General features: G+C 39.6%; 2 protein-coding genes across 11 annotated transcripts in view; both read right to left on the minus strand.

Moving 5' to 3' along the window:
• Nucleotides 1-234: 234 nt before the first annotated feature.
• On the minus strand, nucleotides 235-12,154 carry SEC61A1 (SEC61 translocon subunit alpha 1). Its single transcript, XM_054076915.1, has 12 exons — nucleotides 12,038-12,154; nucleotides 10,309-10,376; nucleotides 9,583-9,648; nucleotides 9,413-9,491; nucleotides 8,361-8,492; nucleotides 7,478-7,587; nucleotides 7,108-7,261; nucleotides 6,709-6,869; nucleotides 5,872-6,069; nucleotides 5,262-5,453; nucleotides 3,557-3,633; nucleotides 235-2,619 (listed from the first exon to the last, which is right to left on the minus strand). Exons 1-12 carry the CDS (start codon nucleotides 12,042-12,044, stop codon nucleotides 2,433-2,435), a joined length of 1,431 nt encoding a protein of 476 aa, XP_053932890.1. The 5' UTR covers nucleotides 12,045-12,154; the 3' UTR covers nucleotides 235-2,432.
• Nucleotides 12,155-13,495: 1,341 nt separating this feature from the next.
• KBTBD12 (kelch repeat and BTB domain containing 12) overlaps nucleotides 13,496-23,513 on the minus strand; it is a 65,934-nt gene continuing 55,916 nt past the window's right edge. For 8 of the 10 annotated variants that reach the window (XR_008451602.1, XR_008451601.1, XR_008451597.1 and 5 more), the window contains 2 exons: nucleotides 23,265-23,457; nucleotides 13,497-14,736 (listed from right to left, as the gene is read on the minus strand). The gene's annotated coding sequence lies outside the window, so the exon portion shown is untranslated. Of the gene's footprint in view, nucleotides 14,737-23,264; nucleotides 23,507-23,513 lie in introns of all 10 variants that reach the window. The other 2 variants (XR_008451599.1, XR_008451598.1) reach the window with 2 other exon arrangements.

Below are 23,513 nucleotides of genomic sequence, written 5' to 3' on the forward strand. Positions count from 1 at the left end.
TTTACCCGTGCAGCATCTTTTGAATTGCAACCCATCTGGAAGAGGAAAGTTCAAATGAATGGTTAGGGTTCTGTTATTCTGGCAGCCTATTGTTGAGAGAAGACTTTAGAGCAGATACCATTTGTCTTTATTTCATATCAATACCATAAACAACTGTTTTGAGAGGGATTACTTTCACAGTCTTAGGTAAGCTTCTGGTCTGCAAGTGTTACAACTGTAACAGTATTCAAAACACCAAAAGACAAGCATTAGCTCCAAAGATGTACTTTATTTCATTATAAAGCAGATTGTTTAGGCATTATTTCTTTTTGTGAACATCCACTGTACAATCAGCAGGTCCTGCTCCGAGGACATAGCTGCTTGATAATAGACAAATATTCCGGCAGTAGACAACAAAAATACAGATGCATAGAACAAGTGCTGCTTAGACACTGAAAAGCTAATGGTCTAAACTGCAACCAGTTCAAACAGATGATATGACCAAAAATACATTACAGCTCCAGCCCAGCCAGAACCGTGTGCCCGAAAGTAGAGTCCTTTTTATGTCAAATCAAAATTTGTATTTGGCTTCTTGGAAAAACAACATCAAAATCCCCAAAGCAGAACCACCACACCATGCTCCTTCCCTCTCCTTTTCAAGTCACTTCTTAACTGTCCCTTATTTCACATCACAATTGTGCTGTGGTATACCAGGACTTTATGAAAGACAAAAATTATTGAATGTAGTGTGAAACAACTGTGGATGTCTGGTGGAGAGCATTTCATGGATACTTTATGCCAATACTTTTATTCATTTCCGAATCGTGATCCTCACTCCAAGACTTTCACTTTTATTGATATGTGTATATCTCATTCCAAATTTACAGATTTCTCACACATTTGGTATTTGAGTTCAGTGCAGTAACAAGGGCTTCTGGATGTCATCCATGTTCCATGGGTACGTAACAGAGTCCCATCACTCCAAACACAAACAGTACTTCATATACTGTCAGCCCAACATGCAAAAATGCACAGAAGGCATGTGGATGCAGTGTAGAGAAACATTCCAACATAACTCCTCATTCTGGTTTCCATGTTGTCCAATAATGACTGAGGAAAAGTGTATTTACAAGACTCATACAGAAATATTTGCATTTGGTCCTAGGCACCTGATTAGTACTGACAATCTAAATAAAAATGGAAAACTAAGTATTCTTCTGGTCCATTAAAGCCTTTTACTGTAACTTCTCCAACTTGAAGGCATGATCCTTAAAAATAAAGGAGTTTCAATACCTTCTAAAAAGGTACTTTTCTATGCATCTTTCAAGTCAATAAGATTATAGGATGGAAAAGCCTTTTACATAAGTAACTTACAAGAGTTATCGGACAAGGTTCTCATATCTATAGAAACAGACATGTAACATAGATTCTTTCACGCTCCTTTGTGGTAATGAGATTCAAAATTCACTAGATATGAGTAGTCAGATAACATCCTGATTGCTACAAGACCAGAATTTATTATCAATGACAGAAACTTAGCTTTAGCAAAGAGCACAAGCAGATTTGCATCTAAGCAGTCACAACATCCATTTCTTCCTGCTAGCATCAGAACTAGAGGTTCTACCACTAATTGCAATGAAAACTAAATAAGAATTTTTAACAAAGCTGCCAGTATGACCAAGTTTCAAAGTTGCAGCTCTTAGGCACAGACTCTGGCAGAAACTAGGTTGACCTGAGTTTTCTGCTTATGGAAGAAGGATGGTTGGAAAGAACACATTCCTAGCTCTACAGAAACCTGACAACAGTCTCAAGCCGATATTCAACATCTGACAAAGCCTAATGCCACAATTACAAAACAAGACATTTGGAATTAGAGATATTTTGTAAAAAGAAACAACTGCCTCTCATATCTGCCATACTGAAAAAAAATCCAAACACAAACCTGAATGCATTAAACACTGTTTGTGCTTTCAACCATAATTATGGAACTTGAGCATTAGAAGGAGAGATATTTCTCACCACTACTGCAAAGGAGCTGCAAAATCAAGTTGAATGGAAAAAAAATAAAAAATCCCTTCCAAGCATTCAACCCTCCCCACAATTACTTATTAAAAGCTGTAAAGGCTTCAGGTATACTAATTTTGAAAGGGGCTCAAAAAAAATTTCATTCTCATTGAACTAAATCCAATTCAGAAAGCTGATTTCCCTAATACAGAGTTAAAAAACTATTTTCTTAAAAAAAACCAAACTTTCTGTACATTTTTCCTTATCAATTTATAAAATGCAAACTGTATACTAGAAAAGTTGGAACATAAGGGAATGCGCTTTGGAAACATTATTAAAACATGTTCCTACAGAATGACATTATCAAGTTTACGTTATTTCCTTTCACCTGACTGGCTATATTTTAAGAACGTTCCTCCCCTCTTTCCTGGGTCTATGAGAGGCCAGGTTTAGAAAAGAAGAGCGCCCATACTGCCAACTTCACTCTGTTCCTTTACAAAAATTTCAAAGTACTGATAAATGATAGTGACAGCGAGCAAAATTCCAGTTCCAGACCCAATTGCCCCAAGAAAGTCTGCCAACACAGACAGGGCACCAATACAGAGACCACCAAATGCAGCAGCTGTGGGGATGTACCTGTAAAACACAAAATGAGAACACAAAAGATGCCTTTAGAGTTTGCTCAGGATGTCAACAAATATATATCAGGGTTAGTGATATGTGGGCCTATGGAAAGTACTAAAATGGAAGGCAGTGTTTTCCTAGAAAACAAATCCCACTAAGAATAGATAAACTACAGAGATTACCTAACCAAGTGGTTAAAAAAAACACATGAACAGAATTACACGAATGGAAAAAAAAAAAAATCAGCAGCAGAATACTCTATTCTCTCATGCCTCTACAATCCAAGATAAGGGATGTGTAATAGTGCCAGTATACTGGGTATGGAAAAGCTCAGCCTGATTGGAAGGTAAAAAAATAGCAGCCAAGAAAAGAAGGTATAACAGTCTACCATGTAATTAAGCACCAAGATTCAGCTTAGGCCTACCAGCTCTTCAAGTAATTTGCAGATGACTGCAATAAGTTACGATAACATTTCTGCAACATGAAGGGTGCACAGGTCCTACCCTGCAATTAGAAAAGTTAGAGAGACCAACCCTTGTCTAACCCTGTGCCTGGCAGTTTTAGTAACTAGTCATTTTAGAAGCAAGGTCTGCATGAAAACAGTACTCAAGACATAACACTTCAAAAATTACAGTAAAAAATACTTGTGCATCAGTTTGAAGTACACGCAAACGCTCATTAGAGGCTTTCCTATCAAAAGTGTAAAAATGAAAAGAAAATATAACCTGAAAACATAAGCTCCAGAATTTAAGGCACATTCTCTAATTATAAGGCAAGTATATGCTGTGCTGTATAAGTATTCCATTAATGAGAATGTTCTGTCTCATGCACGTCACATCGAAGCTGAAAAAAATATGTGCTCTAGGATCTAGAAAATGGAAGTCAAAGCAAAATTTGCCATGTGTTTCACAACACTTTCCATAAATAGCTCGTGAAATCTGTAGCTCACCTGTTTAATTCATGTACCATTGAAGTTTCTCTGTGGCCTCGCATTACCATTTGTTGTTCTTTCAATTGTTTGGCAACCTGTATTCAATCAAGAAAGGAGCGAGTATATTAAACACCATTTGCCAAGGCCATGGAACTCAGTACCACAGGAAAACGGATGGTAAATGGTGGTGGATTTGGAGTTTCTTCGTATTATCTGTGGTTTTGGTTTTTTATATTATTAATGAATTTAAAATATCCAGTATTTTAACTGCAGACAGACTGCAGCCACAGGCACTCTTCCACACTGTCAATTAGGCAAAGCTTTTTGAATAATTCTAGTCTTATTAAAGAAAGGAAAATCTGGAAATTGATAGCCCCATCTACGCTTCTCCTGGTTAGCATTTACTAAACATTCACAAAACCATTTTATGAAGTGTCCGCTCCACTTTCAGTTTCCCACATTCAGTTGAGCTAACTATTTATTTGTGGAGTCCTATTAGAAACTGCATGACTTAGAAAGAATCACTTTTTGCAGCATTATTCTTAAATTGGATTTCTGCAATTGTACAGGGTTACAACACAGCCCTACAAATGTTTTACTAACAAACGAGGGAAACTCTAGTAGGGGAGCTTCTTAAGGAGCTTCTCAGTACACTGGATTCAGTGACAAAATACACTTTCAGATGATTAAGCTACCAGTTTTCCACTATGCTGTGAACATTTAAGTAATGATTTATCAGTTCTTATTTCTGACCTTGTTTACATGAATTTAAAATAATTCTATTCAGTATCGGGGAAGTATAATAAAATGTTAAAAGCTGTACGTTGGTTTACACTGAAATAAAAATCTGGCTATACATGGCTGTGAGTGCCTCCTTGTACGCCTGACAAAAACCAGCCAGATACAAGCCCAAAACAAGAGAGTGCTCATGCTGTTACAGCAACTGTGCAACTATTACATATTTGTTAAAGAATGGATTAAACCATTCCATATGGCTGCCAAACTTTATTTCCTACCGAAATCCACACAATACTAACATACCACAATGACAACTATTTTCCATCTTGTTTGCCAATTCCAATTTCAGAATGATAAAGCTGCTGAACATCAAATATCCCATAGCAACAGAAATCCAGAGAAGCTAGGCTCAGGTACATTAAGGCACTGCATTATATTCTCTGTTGTAAATGCTCTCAAGTTAAATGTAGTAACCCTTAGTTAATCTTCCCCAAAAAGAAGTTGAGAACTCTATGCCAGGCATGGTTATTCAAGATTTACCTGGAAATTCTTAAGTGACAACTGCCTTGCACACTCTACAACTGTGACTTGGGATTGAAAGAGCTTCCTGTTACCTTGCGTGCCCTCACATTAATATTTGAGCATCACAACGTGCAAACTTTCTCAATGACAATGTGTTCTGGTTTGAGCTAAACTAGAATCAGTTTTCTAACTCCAGCCAAGTCCTGTCTATGTAATTAAAGCAATTATTTAAGTTCCATTTTTGTTGGTTTTGAAAAAGTAGAAAAAAAATAGGAAAAAAACCCACCCCATTCTCTCCTCATCTTCCCCACTTAGAAAAAGACAGTCGCTGTTTATACACATGATAAATATTACCAAGATTACCAGCATAAAAGCTATTTCAGAAGAAAGTCAGTCTTATTCTTACAACAGCCCATCTGTTTTCATCAGGTAAGCTTGGATAATTTAATAATTTTAAACTCACATCTTTAGCAGATGAGCCAGAGACTTCAATCCACGTCTTGGAGAAGAATGCACAGGACCCCAACATAAATACAATATAAACAACTGCATGTACAGGGTCTTCTAACACTGAAGAAAAGGACTCTGGAGGTGACAGATAATAACAAAGTCCACCAACTGGATAAGCACGAGCAGGGCCTCCAGATGACGTGTCCTAGAAGAAGAAAGCAAGCAGTCACCAACTTTCTCACTATTTCTTAGCCATTAAACTAAACCTGAGTGTATATCATCTTCATGTCACTGTGTATCATCACTACTACAGTGTCACATAAAGATTCAACTTCACTATCACAAGCAGTTTCTGAAGTGGCAATGGACTACAATAAGGAATAGTAAAAATACCTAGGACAGCAAGGAACAGCCCAAGGCAAAAGGTAAATACAGACTTAACATCTACACTCAGCACAGCAAGTTTTATACTCTATCATTAATTTAAAATTACTAATTTGGGAGTTTCAGACTACGTGGCTGTCTGCAGAAGCATGCCTTAATATTTAAAGAGACAATCTCTTCAACCAAGCATCTTAACGTTGCTCTTTAAAGCTGTATACGAGAACGGAAGGAATACTCACAGACCAAGTGCCCAGTAGGCTAACCAATAAGTTGCCACTGAAGCGAGCAGAAAGCATCTGGGAGATGACGTACAAGTTTGACACCAGGGCAGACTGAAGAATAATGGGAATGTTGGAAGTATAGAACAGCTTGATAGGGTAGGTGTTGTACTGGCCACGGTAGCGAGCAGATTTGATAGGAAGATCCACTCTGAAGCCCTGAAAAGTTTTCAAAAGAAAGTTCCTCATTATAACTGGCCATGAACCCATACCACACGTCATACACTGCAAGCGCAAGTCTTGGCAGCAACAGAAAACAACCTGCAATCATTTTGTGCAAGTACACGTACTCTACCCAGAGGGCTATCCATGCGAACACTTCTGCAACGGGCCTGGAAGCTTGCAGAGCTGTCTAAAATCACACATATGAGAAGGTATGAAAGATGTAGACATCGAAGAAATCCGAAGTTTCAAGACTGAACGTAGCATCCAGGAAAAGAAACATTAAGACCCTCTGTATTATTAAGCAGTTTGCTTGAACAAACAGTAAGAGACGTACAGGCTGAAAGAATTCAAAGTATTTTCCAGCATAAAGCAACAGCATTTGGGTTAGGCAATATCTACACATTCATCTGTTTTTTCTGCAGAGACCAAATTCGTTCAAGTCTTGTGTTGCTACAGTAAGTGTGCAAACTGATTAAAAGAAGTCAGTCTTAAATGAACATCCATATGATGCAGGTACAAAAATGAGTCTTCTGAAGGCACTAGAAAGTGAAAAGATAGTTTCCTATAGAAGGAAGTGGATTACAGATCTACTTCCATACATGCAGTTTTACAGTCCTCTTTATTCCAACTCACCTGGAAATAAATCACAATAGCAAAGACAAAGATGGTGGCAATCAGATTCATAAGGTTGGGAAGATTCTGACGGTAAAAGGCTTCACGAAGAGCCCTGACTTTGTCCGTACGAGTAGCCAGAAGATGGAACAGAGCAATGATGGCTCCCTCAAATTCCATGCCTTGCAAAGGAAAAGAAAAACCAAGTTAGGTGTGCTGTGATTGCCTCTAAACTTCAGTTGTTTGCCTCACTAGGAGTACTTCTGAGCAATAGGATTGAGAATGGGGTTTCTACCAGTCTCCCTCATTTTGAGCATGTTCTTGGACCTTCACCACTGTCATCCTTCATATCAGCTATCTTCCATTTGATAAATAACTGAATTCTTATGCAAACAAAGAAAACAGACTATGCCATATTACCTCGCCCTGTGTTCACGGTGGTGGGGCTGAATGCCTTCCACACAATAGTCTCACAGATATTGGTAGCAATGAAGAGAGAGATGCCAGAACCAAGACCATAGCCTTTCTGCAGGAGCTCATCCAACAGCAGAACTATCAATCCAGCAACAAAAAGCTACAGTAAAAAAAGAAACAACGGCATTAGACCCATCCCTTTTTAAATTTTGTTAAAAAAAATAACTTGTATTAAAAGATAAGGAAAGACTATGTATGTGAGGAAACAGACACATTTATCTTTTTGTCTCTGCATGTAGGGCAGGCAGTTTATAAGGCTGATTTTATTTTTTTTATTCTCTCAGAAGGAGAACGAGTAGAGAGGAGTAGAAATTACCTGAATTGTGATAAGCAAGCAGATACCAGCACCCATCTCAGATGGGTCTCCGTACATTCCAGTCATTACATAGACAATGGACTGTCCAATGGTAATGATCATTCCAAACACTGTAGAATAAAAAAAAAAGTATGTATTTTTCTGGAGATTTATGTCACTTCAGAGAAATATAAATCACTTCTTTGGAGAAAGTTGGGAAAGAATACATAAATCACAGAATGTTTAAACTCAAAAGCAAGTTAAGTTTGTTGTCTGAAATCTGGCACTGAATATACAAATACACACACATGCTTCACAACAAATACACTTAGAAGCAAATGTTTTTTTTACCAAAGAATGCTTTAGATATTGAAAACTCTGAGGGTGTTAAGATATTACCTTAGCAATTTATGACTCTTTTCCAGTAAAAATAGATCAGCGAGTAGTACAGTATAGCACAAAACAGATAAAGAATACTCAATTTTTCTCAAAGCCATTTATCAAGCTAGCACCGAGATATCTTAGTGCTGAGAAAGAACCATGCTTGAAACTGCAAGGTAAAAAAAACTAAAACAAATGCATTAATAGTAACTTTTTTAGGTTAACACTAACCAACAGAGTTGAAAGGTTGGATCCCCACAGTCTACACATCGCTTAGTTTATCCAATGAGATTACAGCAGCAATGCCAATCACAAATATCTCCTTTACAAACTTATCTGACGCTTAACAACTAACAAGCCAGACAGCAGTCACTAAAAGACTAATGAAATCAGGAATCTGTAGCCCAACATGAACACACAGCATGATAGAAACCCATATATCTGACTCCAACATTCATCACGTGGTAAGTTTACACTTCCTATTGCTAGGGTTAGATATGGCAAAACATCCACTGTAACATACATTTCTGTGCTCCGTTGAAGAGAGCTCTGTCCTTTGGGGTGTCACCAACTTCAATTATCTTGGCACCTGCCAAGAGCTGCATGATAAGCCCAGAAGTGACAATAGGTGAAATACCCAGCTCCATCAATGTACCTGCCAGACACACAAAGAACAATGAAAGAAAATAAGGGGGTGCACCATACCCAGGTATCTTTGAGGTTTAAAGTTTGTATTTTCCACCCCTTACATCATGATGGAGAAGACACAAAACTCCAAACCTCCATACTTATAAAATATTACAATGATAACAGAAGCTTGTTAAAAAGTCTACTATTAAGTAATGCAGACTTCTCAGTGCCTTAAAAACTATGTTTGCTGAAAAAGACTTTCGCTGTCAGGAACAGATTTACTCTGCATACGATAAGGCAGGAATTTGCTTTCTGCCTTTGACAATAAGTCACTCTATTCATAATTTTAAACAGGAAAAACTCAAACTTTTTTCAGGAGTGTACCAGGTTGCATGCATGCTTATATGCACATCTCATTATGATATAAACTGACAGACAGCCCAAATGATATGTAATGATAGAGTGAATTCAGGAAACTGTCTCCATTCTTCAGTCATACCTGCCTTAGAAAGCCTCTAGAAGGAATGGAAATTTATACAAACTATCCTGAATTTTAATCTTCTGTGAGACAGACTCAAAGACGTCACCCAGCAAGCTGTAACACATGTATAATATGGTTTGAAACATCAATCAAAATGCTTGAAACACATGCAGAGAACTGCAACAGCAGTGATGCAGGTGATTAGGAACTATCTCTTCCCTAACTCTTTTCCGTCCAAAATGCTCCTTAACTTTTGCACATAACAGATTGCACGTAGACAACCATAAACAGATTCTGTGCACAAAGTTGTGCATTTCCTAATGCCACACTAGTTTATGATTTTATAAAAAATCTGAAGTAGGGAGGAAAAAGTTACCTTCATTAAAATAGAGCGCAATGAAAGAACAAGCCAAAACCATTTGGATCCAGGCTAAAAAAATTCCCTTCTGAAAGACTGATCATACCTCTATTTGATGCCAAAATCACTCTCATCCAGTAGAAAGGATCTGCTGAGTCTGATGACATGATACCAAATAAGGGAATCTGCATTTACAACCAATGAGATTAAATGAGAAACTTCATAATATACTTTAAACACGACAGCTCTTCCTTAAAACAAGGGAAACAAACATACCTGGCAGCATACTAAAAAGATGAAGAGTGTAATAGCTGTCCATAGTACTTTTTCCTTAAACTGAATCTAAAGAAAAAAAAAAATGAACCACAACAAAGATGATAAAGCTGTCAAGACAATAACATCTAGTCAATCAGGCAGACTTTCATAGTAGCTAAAGTGCACTGGATCTTCTTGTGAAGGGACAAAGGACAACCTAAAGAAAATAACTCGCTCTTCATCCCTTTTATACTATATAAGGCCGAAGAAAATGAGAAAGCTTTACTGATACTTTAATCCAAATAAACAAGCTTACACCAATGGAAAGTAATTCCAGTACTTGTACAGAAATGAGTCTTAGAAAGAGCTTCTGGTGTGAAAAAACCTACACAGAAGTTTACCTTAGTAAATAACCTTAGATTAGAACTTAAGCAAAGATTTTTCAAGCTGCTATTTTAAACTACTCTAGTTAACACTCCAATATTTACTCCTTTCAATACCTTACTGCTCAATGCTATGGCACAACCATACCTGCACAATGGCATTCACCAGCACGTATATTCTTGTGTGATCGTATCATGAGTGCACGATGTACTAGAAAGCACTCCACTAAAAACAAATGTGCCTGAAACTGCCATTCTTCCCATGAAGAAAAAAAAACCCCAAAAATCTCACAAATGCAAACTAAGACGTAAACATTTCATACTACATAAATAAAAACCTAAGAAGAGAATTTTACTAACTTACCTTCCGTTCTGGCTTTTGGATTTCAGGTAAGATAACACAGAAGGGCTTGATTACTTCAAGAAATTTTACTGTAAGGAAATTAGTTAAAAGACAGAGTGAACACACAGATACAAAGAACACTGGGGAAAGCTCAAGTAGAATTGGTTTTGGAATTGAATTTTTGTATTAAAAGTTCCAGTTAAGGACAAAGGTTTGTTTGTTTTTTAAATTAAACATGGACTGTGACTAGGAAGAAAAAAAAGGTGAAGAGTTTTCTCCTTTTACCAACTAGGTTGACAGTACAAAAAACCCTTGCCATTGTTTTGCACAAGCTTATCAATACACTTGGACTTCTATTTCATAAGAGCTTCCCCTCTAGCTTGATATTTGAGAAATACAATACCAAAGACAGTTCTAACACAGGGCTTAATTTTGGGCCATACAGCTTAACTATTCCCACACTGTTCATAAGCAACGATTCAATCTACTCTACAGAACATCCCATGCAATGATCACTTTCTAGTCAAAAGGCTGTCTCTTTAGATCACAAAAGTCAAAGCTGCCTAAGCCTTAGGAAAAGCACACAAAAGAAGGTGATATCTCCAAAGTCACAAGCTCTCTTACAAGCAGAGAGATGCGATTTTGAACAGAATTAATGTTAAACTTCTTGAGACAAATCAAGGACTGCAAATGTATTTTGCACTGATTTGAATTAAAAAGCGTATGGCAATGCAGAAGAACCAGAACTACTGGTGGCCCTTCCACTTTGTGGAAGGCAACAGCTTTATGGTCAATTTTGTAACAGGTGGAGGCTAGCCCATAAAAATTATTTACTTAATTTCAAACTATTAATTGCTTGAAAAGTTTCACTGGATTGTGGTTGTAAACTGAAACCAAACTGTGATTCTCTCCTACATCCTCAGCAATATACAGACTGATTTAGGTGCTTTTCAAGCAGCTCTTCCTCAAGGCAGCAGACTCCGAAAACTTCAATCTACTCAGGTTGCTTACACACCGCGGATCATCATTTATAGTTTATTCTGACAATTGATTTTTTGGCTTAAGACATTGCCAATGACCAACATGACTGCCTGCCTTGGTCCCACCCCAGCCACACTCGAGTTAGAGCAGTTGGGTCGCTGGGCATCACAGACCAAGCTCTCTCTCTTCCCTGGAAACGTCTGCCATAACCAAGAATCATAGAATCACAGAATAGTTTGGGTTGGAAGAAACCACCCCCTACCATAGGCAGGGACACCTCCCACTACATCAAGCTGCTCCAGACCCCATTCAACCTGACCTTGAACACCTCCTGGTATGGGGCAGCCACAACTTCCCTGGGCAACCTGTGCCAGTGTCTCACCCCCCTCACCATGAAGATGGTCCTCATGTCTACTCTAAATCTTCCCCCCCTCCAATGTAAAGCCACCTCCCTCTTCCTATCACTCCATGCCCTTGTAAAAACTCCCTCCCCAGCTTTCTTGTACGCCCCTTCAGGTGTATGAAAGGGGAAGGGCGAAACTTAGGGGGAGCCTGCAAAGCAGAGGAAGGGAAATCGGGGGCGGGCCGGGCACGGCGGGAGGGCCGCGTCCCACCCGGGGGCCGCGGACGAGGCAGAGCCCTGCAGAGGGTCTGGGGGTAAGGAGGGCCCGTCCCAGGTGTCTGCGAAAGGGGAGCCGGCGGCCGGAGGGGGGCCGGAAAAGCCCTCCTTTTCCCTTCCCTTCACCGGCCGAGGCGTCCTGGTACTCACTGCCCATGGCGGCCGCGGGACGGGAGCAAAGAGCGAGAAGCGGCGGCGGCAGCGATGCCTCAGAGAGACACGTCAGGCTCTCTCCCGGCCACACACTTCCGCTTCCTGCCACGCGCCGCCGCCGCCGCACATGCGCAGTCGCCCAGCAAGAGCCGCCGATACGGCAAAGTGCCTACAACTCCCATGATGCATCGCTACCAGAGAGCGCCACACCCGAGAGGGGAGGGTGGCACTTGCTCTATTTTTATTGGCTCCCCGGTGGTCCAGGCAACCAATCAGATGACGAGCATCGCGCGGCTTGCCGGGAGTTGTAGTCTTAGCTCCGGCCACCATCTTAATAGTGAGTGAGGGTGGCACGTGGGAAGGGACGTGGCGAGGCGTTGAGGTTGTAGGTTGTATTGAAGAACGCAGGCTTTGGCTACGAGAAATCGTGGCGTTGGATTAAGAGATTTTTGACAGCTAAATACCTAGTTAAACACTTAAAATGTGTTTAATTGATTCAACCTTGTTGAATCAGCATTGCCTGCCAGAAAAGATGTTCTGCAAGAATTTCTTAATTAGCTGCAACCTCACAGGCCACCCACACCTTCACAGGTGAAAAAGTGGGATGGCAGCGTTCTCCCCTCCTTTGACAGGTGTGTGCCGTGCAGGTGGACAGGACAGCGGTCAATTATGCAGAATTTAATGCTTTTCCTTCACTCTTCTTGTAATAGAAGCAAAGAGTCATAGAATTACCAGGTTGGAAAAGACCTCTGAGATCACCGATGCCAGGAAAAGCCAGACTCAATAACCGATGCCAATTTGATTATTAAGTAAGGTATTCAGTGTGACGCTGGGCATGCAGGTGGTCGTTCCACCTAACGTGCAGGCAACTTCCATTACAATTCACAAAGGCTCTGTACAGTCAAAGCATCAGTTTTCCTGGACAGGTGTGTCTATGATTACCAGTTCCCAGAATTTATTTACATAAATAGTCAAATGACTATGGTAAAGCCATGTGAGACACTGGGTCCAATTTTGGCCTGATGTGACTCCCTGACTTTAACAGTTTAGTTTGGAGAATGATTTTGGCAGCCAATTGCAGATGGAGTGACATAAATGGAATTTGATACACTAGGGCTGATTTTTACACTGTGTTTGGGAAACATCTACTACTGCAAGAGGACTCAGTTTAGAGTGGTGCCAGCTGGTACAACCGGAATGGTGGTGATGATAAGGGGGAGGATAGCATACAACTAATAAACTGCTCTTTAAAGAACAGCAACATCAGAGAAGCAGACATAGATTTTAAACAGCTTGCTCTTTTCCTGTTTTGCTATTCTTCTTTGCACCAAATCAGCCCCTTGGATAATCGAGCTACTCCTGCTTCAGAAATAGTGTAATTTAGGACCATAAAAAGCATTAATATTCACTTACTGACCCTGAAGTCTGTTAGCCAGTGTGTTCCACTGTTTCACGCAGTGGAAATCTTCCGCATTTATGGTTAAATTGTATATCTCAATATACCTCTATTGCATTAGTACAAAGTTGACATTTAATTACTGCTTTTGAAATCAGGCTTCACTCTGTGGTGACTGACTGCAGACACTGGACCCAATCATGCTGAATTGTATCTTGATGCAAACAACAAAGACTATATGATTGCTTCCATAGCCGGAGGTACAAAGCAGAAAATAGGGGTGAAATGAGCAGAAAAGCATCGATGAATTTTTTTCTTGCCTTCAAATGGTTCCATTTTCATTCTAGAAGCATTGCTAGCAGAAACTGGCTACAATCTATTTGAAGAGATCACGTTTTCCACAACTGTGACATGCTCACACTCTGTTCCCACACCAGTACATTTTATCAGTGTGTCAAAGCTTGCACATTGTATTAAATAAAGGCCTTTTTTTTTACCAAGGAGGCTAAACAAGACACTCCAGCAGTTGTTACACTCAGTGTCACAGTATCCATGGGCTAGGATCACTGGAGGGCACAACAAATATATGCATTTGTAGATGTGTGTGAGTATGCACGCACACACACACACAGATCTTCCCATTACAAAATAAGACTAGTTAATATTTGCAGCATTAGCCTGCAAGATAGGTCCCATGCTTTGTGCACTGGGGCTGTTTAATGGCTGTATTCAAATGCAGTCTGTGATTTTTACTGTATTAACTCTGTCAGTAGTAGTCTGTCTAACCACAAGGTGGAAGAACTGCTTTACTTATGATGCTGCCTCAGCTTGCATGAAATGTACACAGCTGTGTCAGCAAGTTTTATTACTGGCACTATTTAATTCTTATAATGTGTCAATGTCCAAGGGTCCCATTCAGGACCAGAAATCCTTGTGCCAAGTGTAATATGGATACAGTCTGCAGTTCTGCAAGGAGTTTCTTGCAGATGGATCCCAGTGCTCATCTATGCAACACTTCAGGAGATCACTGTGATCTCTTTCTCTGCATAGTGTAGCTATACCACTAGAGATCCCTTGGTTTCAGTGAAGCTCCTCCAAGAGATGAGCACATGAGCAGCTCCATGCAATTGTGCTCTGGTGTAGCTTCTGTGTGTCCAGTGGTCTGACAGAGCATTCCTGGAAGCAAACACAACTGTGACATGCTTTTCCTCCACTTTGCTTGCCACTCCCATGCTGTCTCTCAGACTGCTTGACAGTTGCTTGTCAGATGTCTTTACTGATTTATCTTCGTAGGTAAGCTCTACAGAAGGTAGCACGCGTGAAATGATTCAGGTCACAAGTGGAAGCTCATGATTTGAATGACAGGTGAGCATGGCCATAAGGATAACATTCAGGGAACCCTGAGTAGACAATACTTCTAAAACAAATTTTTTACTACTGTGGTAACCTAAAGGAGACTTAACTGCTACCTCTTTTAAGGCCAACAGCCAAATTCCATTGATTTCAACAGAGCTGGAGTAGTCTGTGCTTGGGACATAATTTCCCAGCTGGCCTGAGAAACCTGAAGCAGCACGCCAAAATGCAGACAGGAATCCTCTGCGGTGGGGAGATGCTGAGAGCCACACTTCAGTTGAAAAATCATGGAATTATATTTTCTTACATAGATTTGAACATTTACTTTATTACAGGGCAATGGAAGATGCGATGTGAAAACATCTTTCTGACTAATTAAAACAAAGAAATGAGTGACTTCATTGTTTTTCTAGTCCATAAAACCCTTTGGTTCCTTAGTAGAAGGGGCATTAAAAAACATAAATTTCTTCTAGCCTAGCTTATTTGCAGTTGAAGAAATACATTCTACAAGATGAAACCTGCAGTTTCTCTAAGGCATGAAATTCATCTCTCTTAAGGGTAAGAAATGCAAAATTTGATCCTGTCCTGAAGATCATAGGGTGTTTCATAACTGTGAATATTTGCAAAAGGTTTTCAATTTAGAGATCTAAAATGAGATCCTCAAACCACTGATTAAATAGAAATGCCCTAGATACATCAAAGAAGTAAGCTTAGCTTCCCCACCAGGCATAAGTCCAACATTGCGATGCACAAAAAGAATTTCCAACATCGTTTTCAGGGCATGAGAGGTTAACTGAATATCTTTGTACTGCTTTGCATGAAATGTTTTGAATCCTGAACTCCTGTTATGACTCACACCTCTATTTCTCCAATTTGTTCACTCAGGCGCTCCTAGAACATCACTTTATCCAGTGCATTTATGGCAATACTTAATAAGGCATCTAAATTACTTTATAATACTGTAACTTTAATCAGCCATGCTTTTAGCTGGCGGTATTACAGCACTGCTTTCTCAATAACTAGGATCCTGATTTCTGGCTCTGATAAGACAGATCTTCTATATAACACATACTTTGTGTAACACAAAGAGCCAAAGGCTAAACCCTGATCTTGTCAAAGAACAACAACAGAACTTCAATAGGACCAGCACTTCAGCCCGTATCTTCAAGTGAAGACTCCATGTGTCAAGTAGAAACAAACTGTAATGTGTTTTTGCAGTGACAGTAGTGCTGTTAAGTCAGAATAAGCTCTGCAATAAAGCTACCTTCTATTTGCCAAAATGTGCCATGAAGGGACCAAATTATGGTAAAATTATGCAGAAAAGCAAACAAGGTCAGGCTGAGACTTGCCAGTGTATGCAATACAGACAGTTGAAACATATGCAAGAAGAATGTAGAGGTTTTACATCCTTTGGCATGGGATGCAGCTTTTGCTACTGCTGGCCACAGAACTCCAGCCTAGATTGATCGTGGCTGGTTTCCAATTGACAGCCTACAAATTACACTGGTTCATGGTGAACCAACAGGTGAATATTTCAGCAACACTGAAAGGCCCACAGCTAATACAAGGCTAAAGTCTTTTTTTTAATATCTAAGGGCTTCCCGCATATCATCTTCCTGCCTTTTTTAAAGTTTTTGAAGTCTTCAACATCTTTTTTTCATGTAAAGAAGCCCCCACAGAACTGTTATTTTTCATGTCCTTCTTGTTTTACTGTGGCTTATCAAATTGGATTCAAAAATTATTATAATTAAGAATTATAATAGAGCTGATTAACCCAAACCTGTTCATGTTTCTAGGCATTAGGAACTGGCTTTTGCTTAGATGATGTGTTCTTTAATCATCAAACTACTGACCTGGAACCATTGCTTAGAGAAAAAAAACCAACCAACCAACCAAAAAAACCCAGTGTTTGGAACAGTAAGGAAAAAATTGCTTCTCTTGGAAATATTGATGCCAATTTCCCCTAAGTGCCAACAGTCTAGTAACCAGATACGTATAGTTCTGCTAATGGACTCATTTACATAAAAATGAGTGTCAGCTTGATTGTAACAGTCACCACATGGAAGTTGGCCACATTAGAAATCATTGCTGTTAACCTTCTGAAAGAGCCTTTACACCTTTGCAGAGACAGCTTCTGGCACAGAGCATTGATTTAATCTAGAATTTTATGAGGCATTAGCAAAAATACCTTTCATACTAAAACCACATTGTATCTGTGTTTGGGAATGGAAAAGTGTCATTAAGAGGAGGCTGCCTGGTTTTCAAACCATCAAATGTTAAATGATGCTGGATCCCTTTAGTCCAGCTGGGATGTTCTAGGGTAGTCAAAACCATAACATGAACATTGGACTTCTGCATCTGCACAGGCTGTTGTTGTTCAAATCAGTATTTGCATATTGAATTTGAATAACCTCATGCACACCGCGACATAGAGTTACACCCTTAATTCATACATGAACGTGTACTGTTGTGGTCCACACAAAGTGGGGGCTGAGCTTTGCTTGTAATTGCATAACATTTCCATGCAAATGAAACATTTAATACTTTAATATTTTTTCATGCAGTAATTATCATATGCACACTTGAAAAGAAAATGCTGTGTGTGTGAAATCATGCTTTTGCATAAAATGAATTCTGCTTATTTTATGGATATTTGCAGCTTGCTGAATAACTCTTCAAGTCCTTCAATTTGATCTCTTGACAACATCAGCTTTTAAATCCAAACGGTACATCACCTTTTAAGCTATTATCTTTTTCTTTTTTGGGGGGTCCCCTGAGCAGCAGCAGAAATTCATCAAGTAAATTCTCTTCCTGGCTTTAAAAACAAAGCTGAAACCTGAGCTGTTCTGTTTGGTATACAGTGAATGAGCTTTGATTGGATTTTTATTGTATTTCATTCAAACTTTATTATAGAACATCTCCCAGGGACACTTGCATGAAAAACACTTTGCAAGTAAAACCAGCATTGTATTTCCAGTCTCCAATTTTTAAACATTATTACATTTTTATCATGCTTGCTTATCTCCGTAATACACTACTGCATGGCAGACAACTGCAGATGTTGGGTAATAGAGCTAGATGTCTCTGTAGGTTTTTCTAATGGATTTTCTTTTCCTGTACTACAAAAGGGTTTCACAGTGTCATTAACCCAGTGACCAGCACTTCTGCAACCTGACTGTGGGCAGTCTCCAGGCAGCCGTATTTCCACTGTTCTTTGACTCCAGTTTTGTCTCAACTGTTACGTTGACATTAAATTTGGTGTAGATTTTTTAACAAATGCTCCTCAAAAACCTACTGTAATTTAAATAGAGCAGATGATCTTTGTAGACGGTTCAACAGTGGGTTTTATGCTATGATTTTTATACTGTTATTCCCAGTAGCTGGTTCCTTCTCTAGAACTGATCCGCTCTTATTTTTCCATGGAACAACAGTGACTTTCAGCAGCTGGATAATTTCAGGTGTGTATTTAGGTTGGGCATACAAAGTATTTTCCTGATAAATATTTCCTTCTAAAAGTTGCAGTTTGAAATCAAACTAGATGTAAAATACTCACAATGTATCACTTTTTTTTAATTTACTTTTGATTCTATTTATCTCTCGATTGCAGAGAAGGCTTTTGTAATTGCTACTAGGATGACAGGCTTGGTTCTATCCTTCCTCTACTACAGTCAGTGGCCAAAAATCCTGCGGGGTCACATCTTCTGCATGGATCACATCCCTCTGGATCTCCTAATGCACTTTATAAAATGTATTCAGTAAATCCAATAGCAATAGAAATATCATTAAATACAGAGTGCACAGATGGTTCCAAAAAAGGTGAGCTACAGCTTCACTTTGAAGTTGTGCTTATAAAGATTTACTTTCCTTATAAAAGTAACCCTTGTAAGTCTTTATCAAGATTTACCTATCTCAGCTGGGAAAGTAAAACAGTAACTACAAGGTGATTGTGCAATCTCGTGGTAGTAGAAGCACATTAAAGGCCTCCTTAAATGCAAGCGAGCAGGATCCTGGCCAACTGGAAGAAGCAAGAGAATGATTAACACGCCTGAGTTTTAGAGACATGCCAAGTGGCTTAGCAGGCTTTACTGAACATTTTTGTTATAGTGGCTTGCCTGAAATAAGAAACAGAGAAATCAGATTAAAGATTTAGCTGCTTAGGACAGCAGCAGAAGTACAGCAAATTTCCTGGCAATATAACTATTGTTTTGTGCATCAGATGACTGCTCCATGCTGCAGCGCTGAGCAGGGGTGGATTCTTAATCCATTTTGAAAAGTACTTAACAAAAACCTTTAGGAAGGTTTTATCAGCTGTGAATACTGGAAAGAGGGTGAACTTCCTACCGCATGGTTTTGCTCATATGCTGTTTGGCATCTTTGTTTAAGAGCATGAGAAGCCATCAAGCAGTAAGCTATTAATGCATGAGTCATGACAAGGCTTTGCAGCAATTATCAATCTTTGTATAGTCTTTGACTATTTGTCCCCTTCAAGCCCTCCGAAGAGCAGGCTTTGCGGTGGGCTGACTTCAGAGCTGAGGTGAATACTGGTGCATTAAAGCACAGTTTGATGAATGAATTTTCAAGTGGCAGTGCTGGCACAAGCAGCTGCCATACCACATGCCCATTAGTGGGCACTTGTTCCTGTCTCTATGCCTTTCTTTGTGCTGTGCCAGTATAGGCAATTTTATAGCTTCATGACAACGTGGACTACAAAACGATCTGGCTGCAAAAGACTTTTTCAAGTTCTGCAGCTGAGCTACAGATTTAGTCTCTTTCATACAGATTTAAGAGTCCTGTCTACAACATGAGTGAATACCTTAGTTAGCTTTAGTTGAGACTGATAATTAATGAGAGCAGGGAGCACGTAACAGCTTGGACTTCGGCATGTTCTGTCCAAGCCAGCTAGAGATCACATTGAATTGCTAGGGCAGCTGGCACCTGGACCACTGAATTTTCATTGCTAATCATTAGATCTGGCTTGGGTACATCTGTTGAGCTTAAAATCACATCTCACAACAGCAATATGGCTAGAGCTTTACTATCAACATACAGCTAAGTGCAGATGCATCCCAGGTGACAGAAGAGAGGTCTGGAATCTATCAGCCACCTTTAAAGACCACTTTTCTTCTTGCTTTTTTTTAATCTTCTTACCTTTCCCTGTGCACTGTGTGTTGTTCTAAACTCTTTAATAGTTAAGTGGGCAAAACAAACTTAGAAAGCATCATGACTGAATGATGCTACAACAAACAAGCGTATTCAGAACCTTTATATAAGCTGGAATTTGAGACTTTACTGCGGTCTGGAAATACCTATGCTACGAACAGCACACAGCTTAGTACATCTCTATGGGAAAAGAACCATGTAGAGTCCTTTGCTCTGATCCTTCTTAAGGAAGGAAAAGCCCATGCCATCAACTGTCACAGAGTACGATATTCACCATTGCAATTTTAATCTTGGCTGTTTAAGAGAACTGTGAATTTAGGTGCATCATTATTTCTGTATGCATTAGAGCAGTTATAGCCATCTATGCATATAATACTTAGCAAGATCTGTCCTTCCATTGATTTACCTTCTAGGAAATGCAAAGGGTTTCTGTTTTTTGGGGGGAACCTGGTTAGGTAGATGCTGTATTATTCCAGGTGACCGTCATTGTAATCGATAGTAGAATTCAAACAATTTATCTCAGACAAAGCTTACAGAGATAGCACTCTGAGCATCTAGTCTGTCAGTCTGGGGACAAGTAAAAAAATGTACAGAAATCATAGACACCAAAGTGTCTGATACGACATTTGAGACCTGTACTAAATATGGGGTCTATTCCTGCAGGATGTGAACTGACTTTAAATAAAGAACTGCTCCCTTTTTCTTTTAAATGAGGTATTGCTTAAGTGAATTAACTGTGAGTAGAGGCAGAATGAAAATAAATAGAACAGACACATCTGAAATAGTTTTAAAGATGAGGTTGGTTTGGGAGTTCTTCCCCTTCTCTTTACCACCACTTGGGTTTGACTTCCCTTAAAACTTTGTGGTACTGCTCCTAGTTATGGGTGTAGACAAACCTAGTGCAAAATTACTTTGTCTAGTATCTTTAGCATTGCTAAGAGGAATCATCTGGAGACTGGAAGGTGAATATTACAGGTTATTTGGATATTGATCTTGCTACTCAGTGTTGTAGCAGAGAGACCAGCTATGATAATGGGGTTGCCATATAGTAAGACACTTGGCAGAGGTCAGTAGACAGCCATCTACAGAAAGTAACTTGCAGCAGCTCTTGACCTGCACTCTATCTGACCTCACAGCTAGAAAAAAGTCTAGGTCTCCCTGGCTTCATTGCCTTTTCACCCTCACTATACGAGTGCAATCTAGCACCGTGAGCCTCCCACTGAGTGAAGAGAGATTTCTAGTTGGGTCTTAGATCTGAGCATCTACTCACACCTTTGTTTCATCACTGAATTAAAAAACAGTTATGCTTGACTTACACTAGTGTGCGTGAGAGAAGAATTTGACCTATTTTTTATTTTTATTGTGTAACTCTTTCTGAATTGATTTTTTTAAAGGTTGCCAACTAGCTGTTGCAGGCAGTCTCCCAGTCTAACATATTAAAAAGAAATGAAGCAATTAGGCAGCTTTCTGATCAGTGCTGTCCTGAAAAATGACTGCGTTTACTCATTTTGTTGTTTTGTTGGGGCTTTTTAAGTGCAGGGAGATGCCAATATATCTCACTGTTTGCTTAGTAACAAACATTCTCTACCCTGCAAAGCTTGTCTTCTCCTAAAAGATTTTTGGAATCTCAGGCCTCGTATATTATAAATTACCTGCCAGTAAGTATTAAAAATTACTTGTCTGTTCAACTAACATTACTTACTTATGCACACTAGTGGGGAAGGCAATACAATCCCTAGTATCAATTCAGTAACTTGGTGAGTAGATGCCACATTGTTTACACTCCAGTAATATTCTAAATCCTTTTTATGCATGTTCTGTAGGTGGTTTCTTGGATGCAACAGTGCCTTTTAGTGGCCAGTTAAATGCATCACAGATTCATTACGGGAATCCCCTGGGAGTTGAAGCTTTTCTACCAAAACTATGGTAGATCATCTAAATTCGTGTTTCAGTTATCCAGTAAATCCACTGCACTTCTGTAAAGCGCCTTCTCTTTTTTTCACTTTGTAGCAACTGTGGCTATCTAAGCAGCATAATTTATTAAATCACATCTACTTTGAGAAAAATACGGTTCACTCATTCTTGTAATTACTACTGTTCAAATTTAGCCTCAATTGGTGACCTCTCAATTTGCTGAGATTAGTTCTGCTTGTGTAGAAGTGTGTCTAGCTAGAAAGGCATGTGCAATAAGACTTGCATTTCTTCTACTCAACATATTACTCAATTACATTTCTCTTATTGCTTTCCTCTGAGGGAATAAACAAAATACCCTTGTTAGCTGCAAGCATCCAGACTCTCCTTTCCCAGGAGCACTCAGTTTCTGAAAACTATGGGCAAGCATGTTTCCAAAAATCAGGGAGATGACAGCAGTGCAATGATGGTTTTATTCTACCAATGCTTTTTGATCTCTGGATGTCAACATAACACTACAGACATCTGTGAGCCACCCCTTCTGAAAACACAGCAAGGCAGACCCACAAAATGAGCAGAGATGTAGTGTTATAACTGTTTTAGATGGGTGAGCCCAGGCAGGCTATAGAGAGCGGATACCCAAGGCTAGTAAACAGAGTAATTGAACTCAAAACAAACCCCAGAGCTTCAGATTTCCAATCTGTGCTCTAGTTACAAGACATCTCCCTGTGCTGCTCCTCCTCATGCTGGAAAGCCTGGAGAAACCTATTGAGTGGGTATCATAGCTTCTTGTATTAGGATTCACCAGTTGTTTCAGCCACGTTTGAAAGGAATAAGTCAGGAATTTGTGTATGTGGGAAGTGGTTTCCTCTCACATTACTGTATGTATGTATGAAACACGTTTCCTCTACTATAAAGCTGCTGCATGAGAAAATAAAGTAGTGCAGCTGACTGGCGCTATCGTGGCACTATTCAACTCTGATAATGAAAAGCCAGTGGCCTCGGGAGGGCAGTTGGGATAATGCATTTTGTAAAAAAGCTGGTGAAGTCACTTGCATTCTTATAAAGAGTAACTAGAAAAGAACAAAGTGGACAAAAAAATACCAATACTAAAACCTGATAAATTAGAGACCAGGTTCTTTAGTGAAATCTGGCCTGACTGAAACCGCAGGATAAAATCTGGCTTTAAGACATGAGTTACAATGCAGTAATGAAGACACCTCCCTCTGTGCTTCAGACAGTTTTTGTATCAACTAGTGGTCGGGAATCAGAGATAATGATAATGGCTTGTGCCTGCAATCATTACAGCTATGGCACACACAGTATGCAAGGCATTTAATGTCAAACGTACGAGCGTCACACAGCAAGACAGCAGCAAGGCTAAGTAGAATGCAGGTCACCTACCTTCCAAGCCTGGGCGTAAGCCAGGGGACCAGCAACATTGCAGAGAAGGCAGGTTTTATTTGCAGTGAGACCGAACCACAGAATTTGGCTTGGGGCTAGAACCTCCTCGAAGGTGAGCGTCCTCAAATTCAGGGAGCTGCTATGGTCTTCCTTCTGTCCCACAAAGCCAGCCTGTTGCTGGAGCAATGGGCCCCTGAAAAGTGTGGAGACCGGTGAACACCCTGGGTGGCTGTTCCCGTCTTCTGAGGA

This window comes from Cuculus canorus, chromosome 11 (genome assembly GCF_017976375.1).
Source record: "Cuculus canorus isolate bCucCan1 chromosome 11, bCucCan1.pri, whole genome shotgun sequence".
In the NCBI taxonomy this organism is placed as follows: Eukaryota; Metazoa; Chordata; class Aves; order Cuculiformes; family Cuculidae; genus Cuculus; species Cuculus canorus.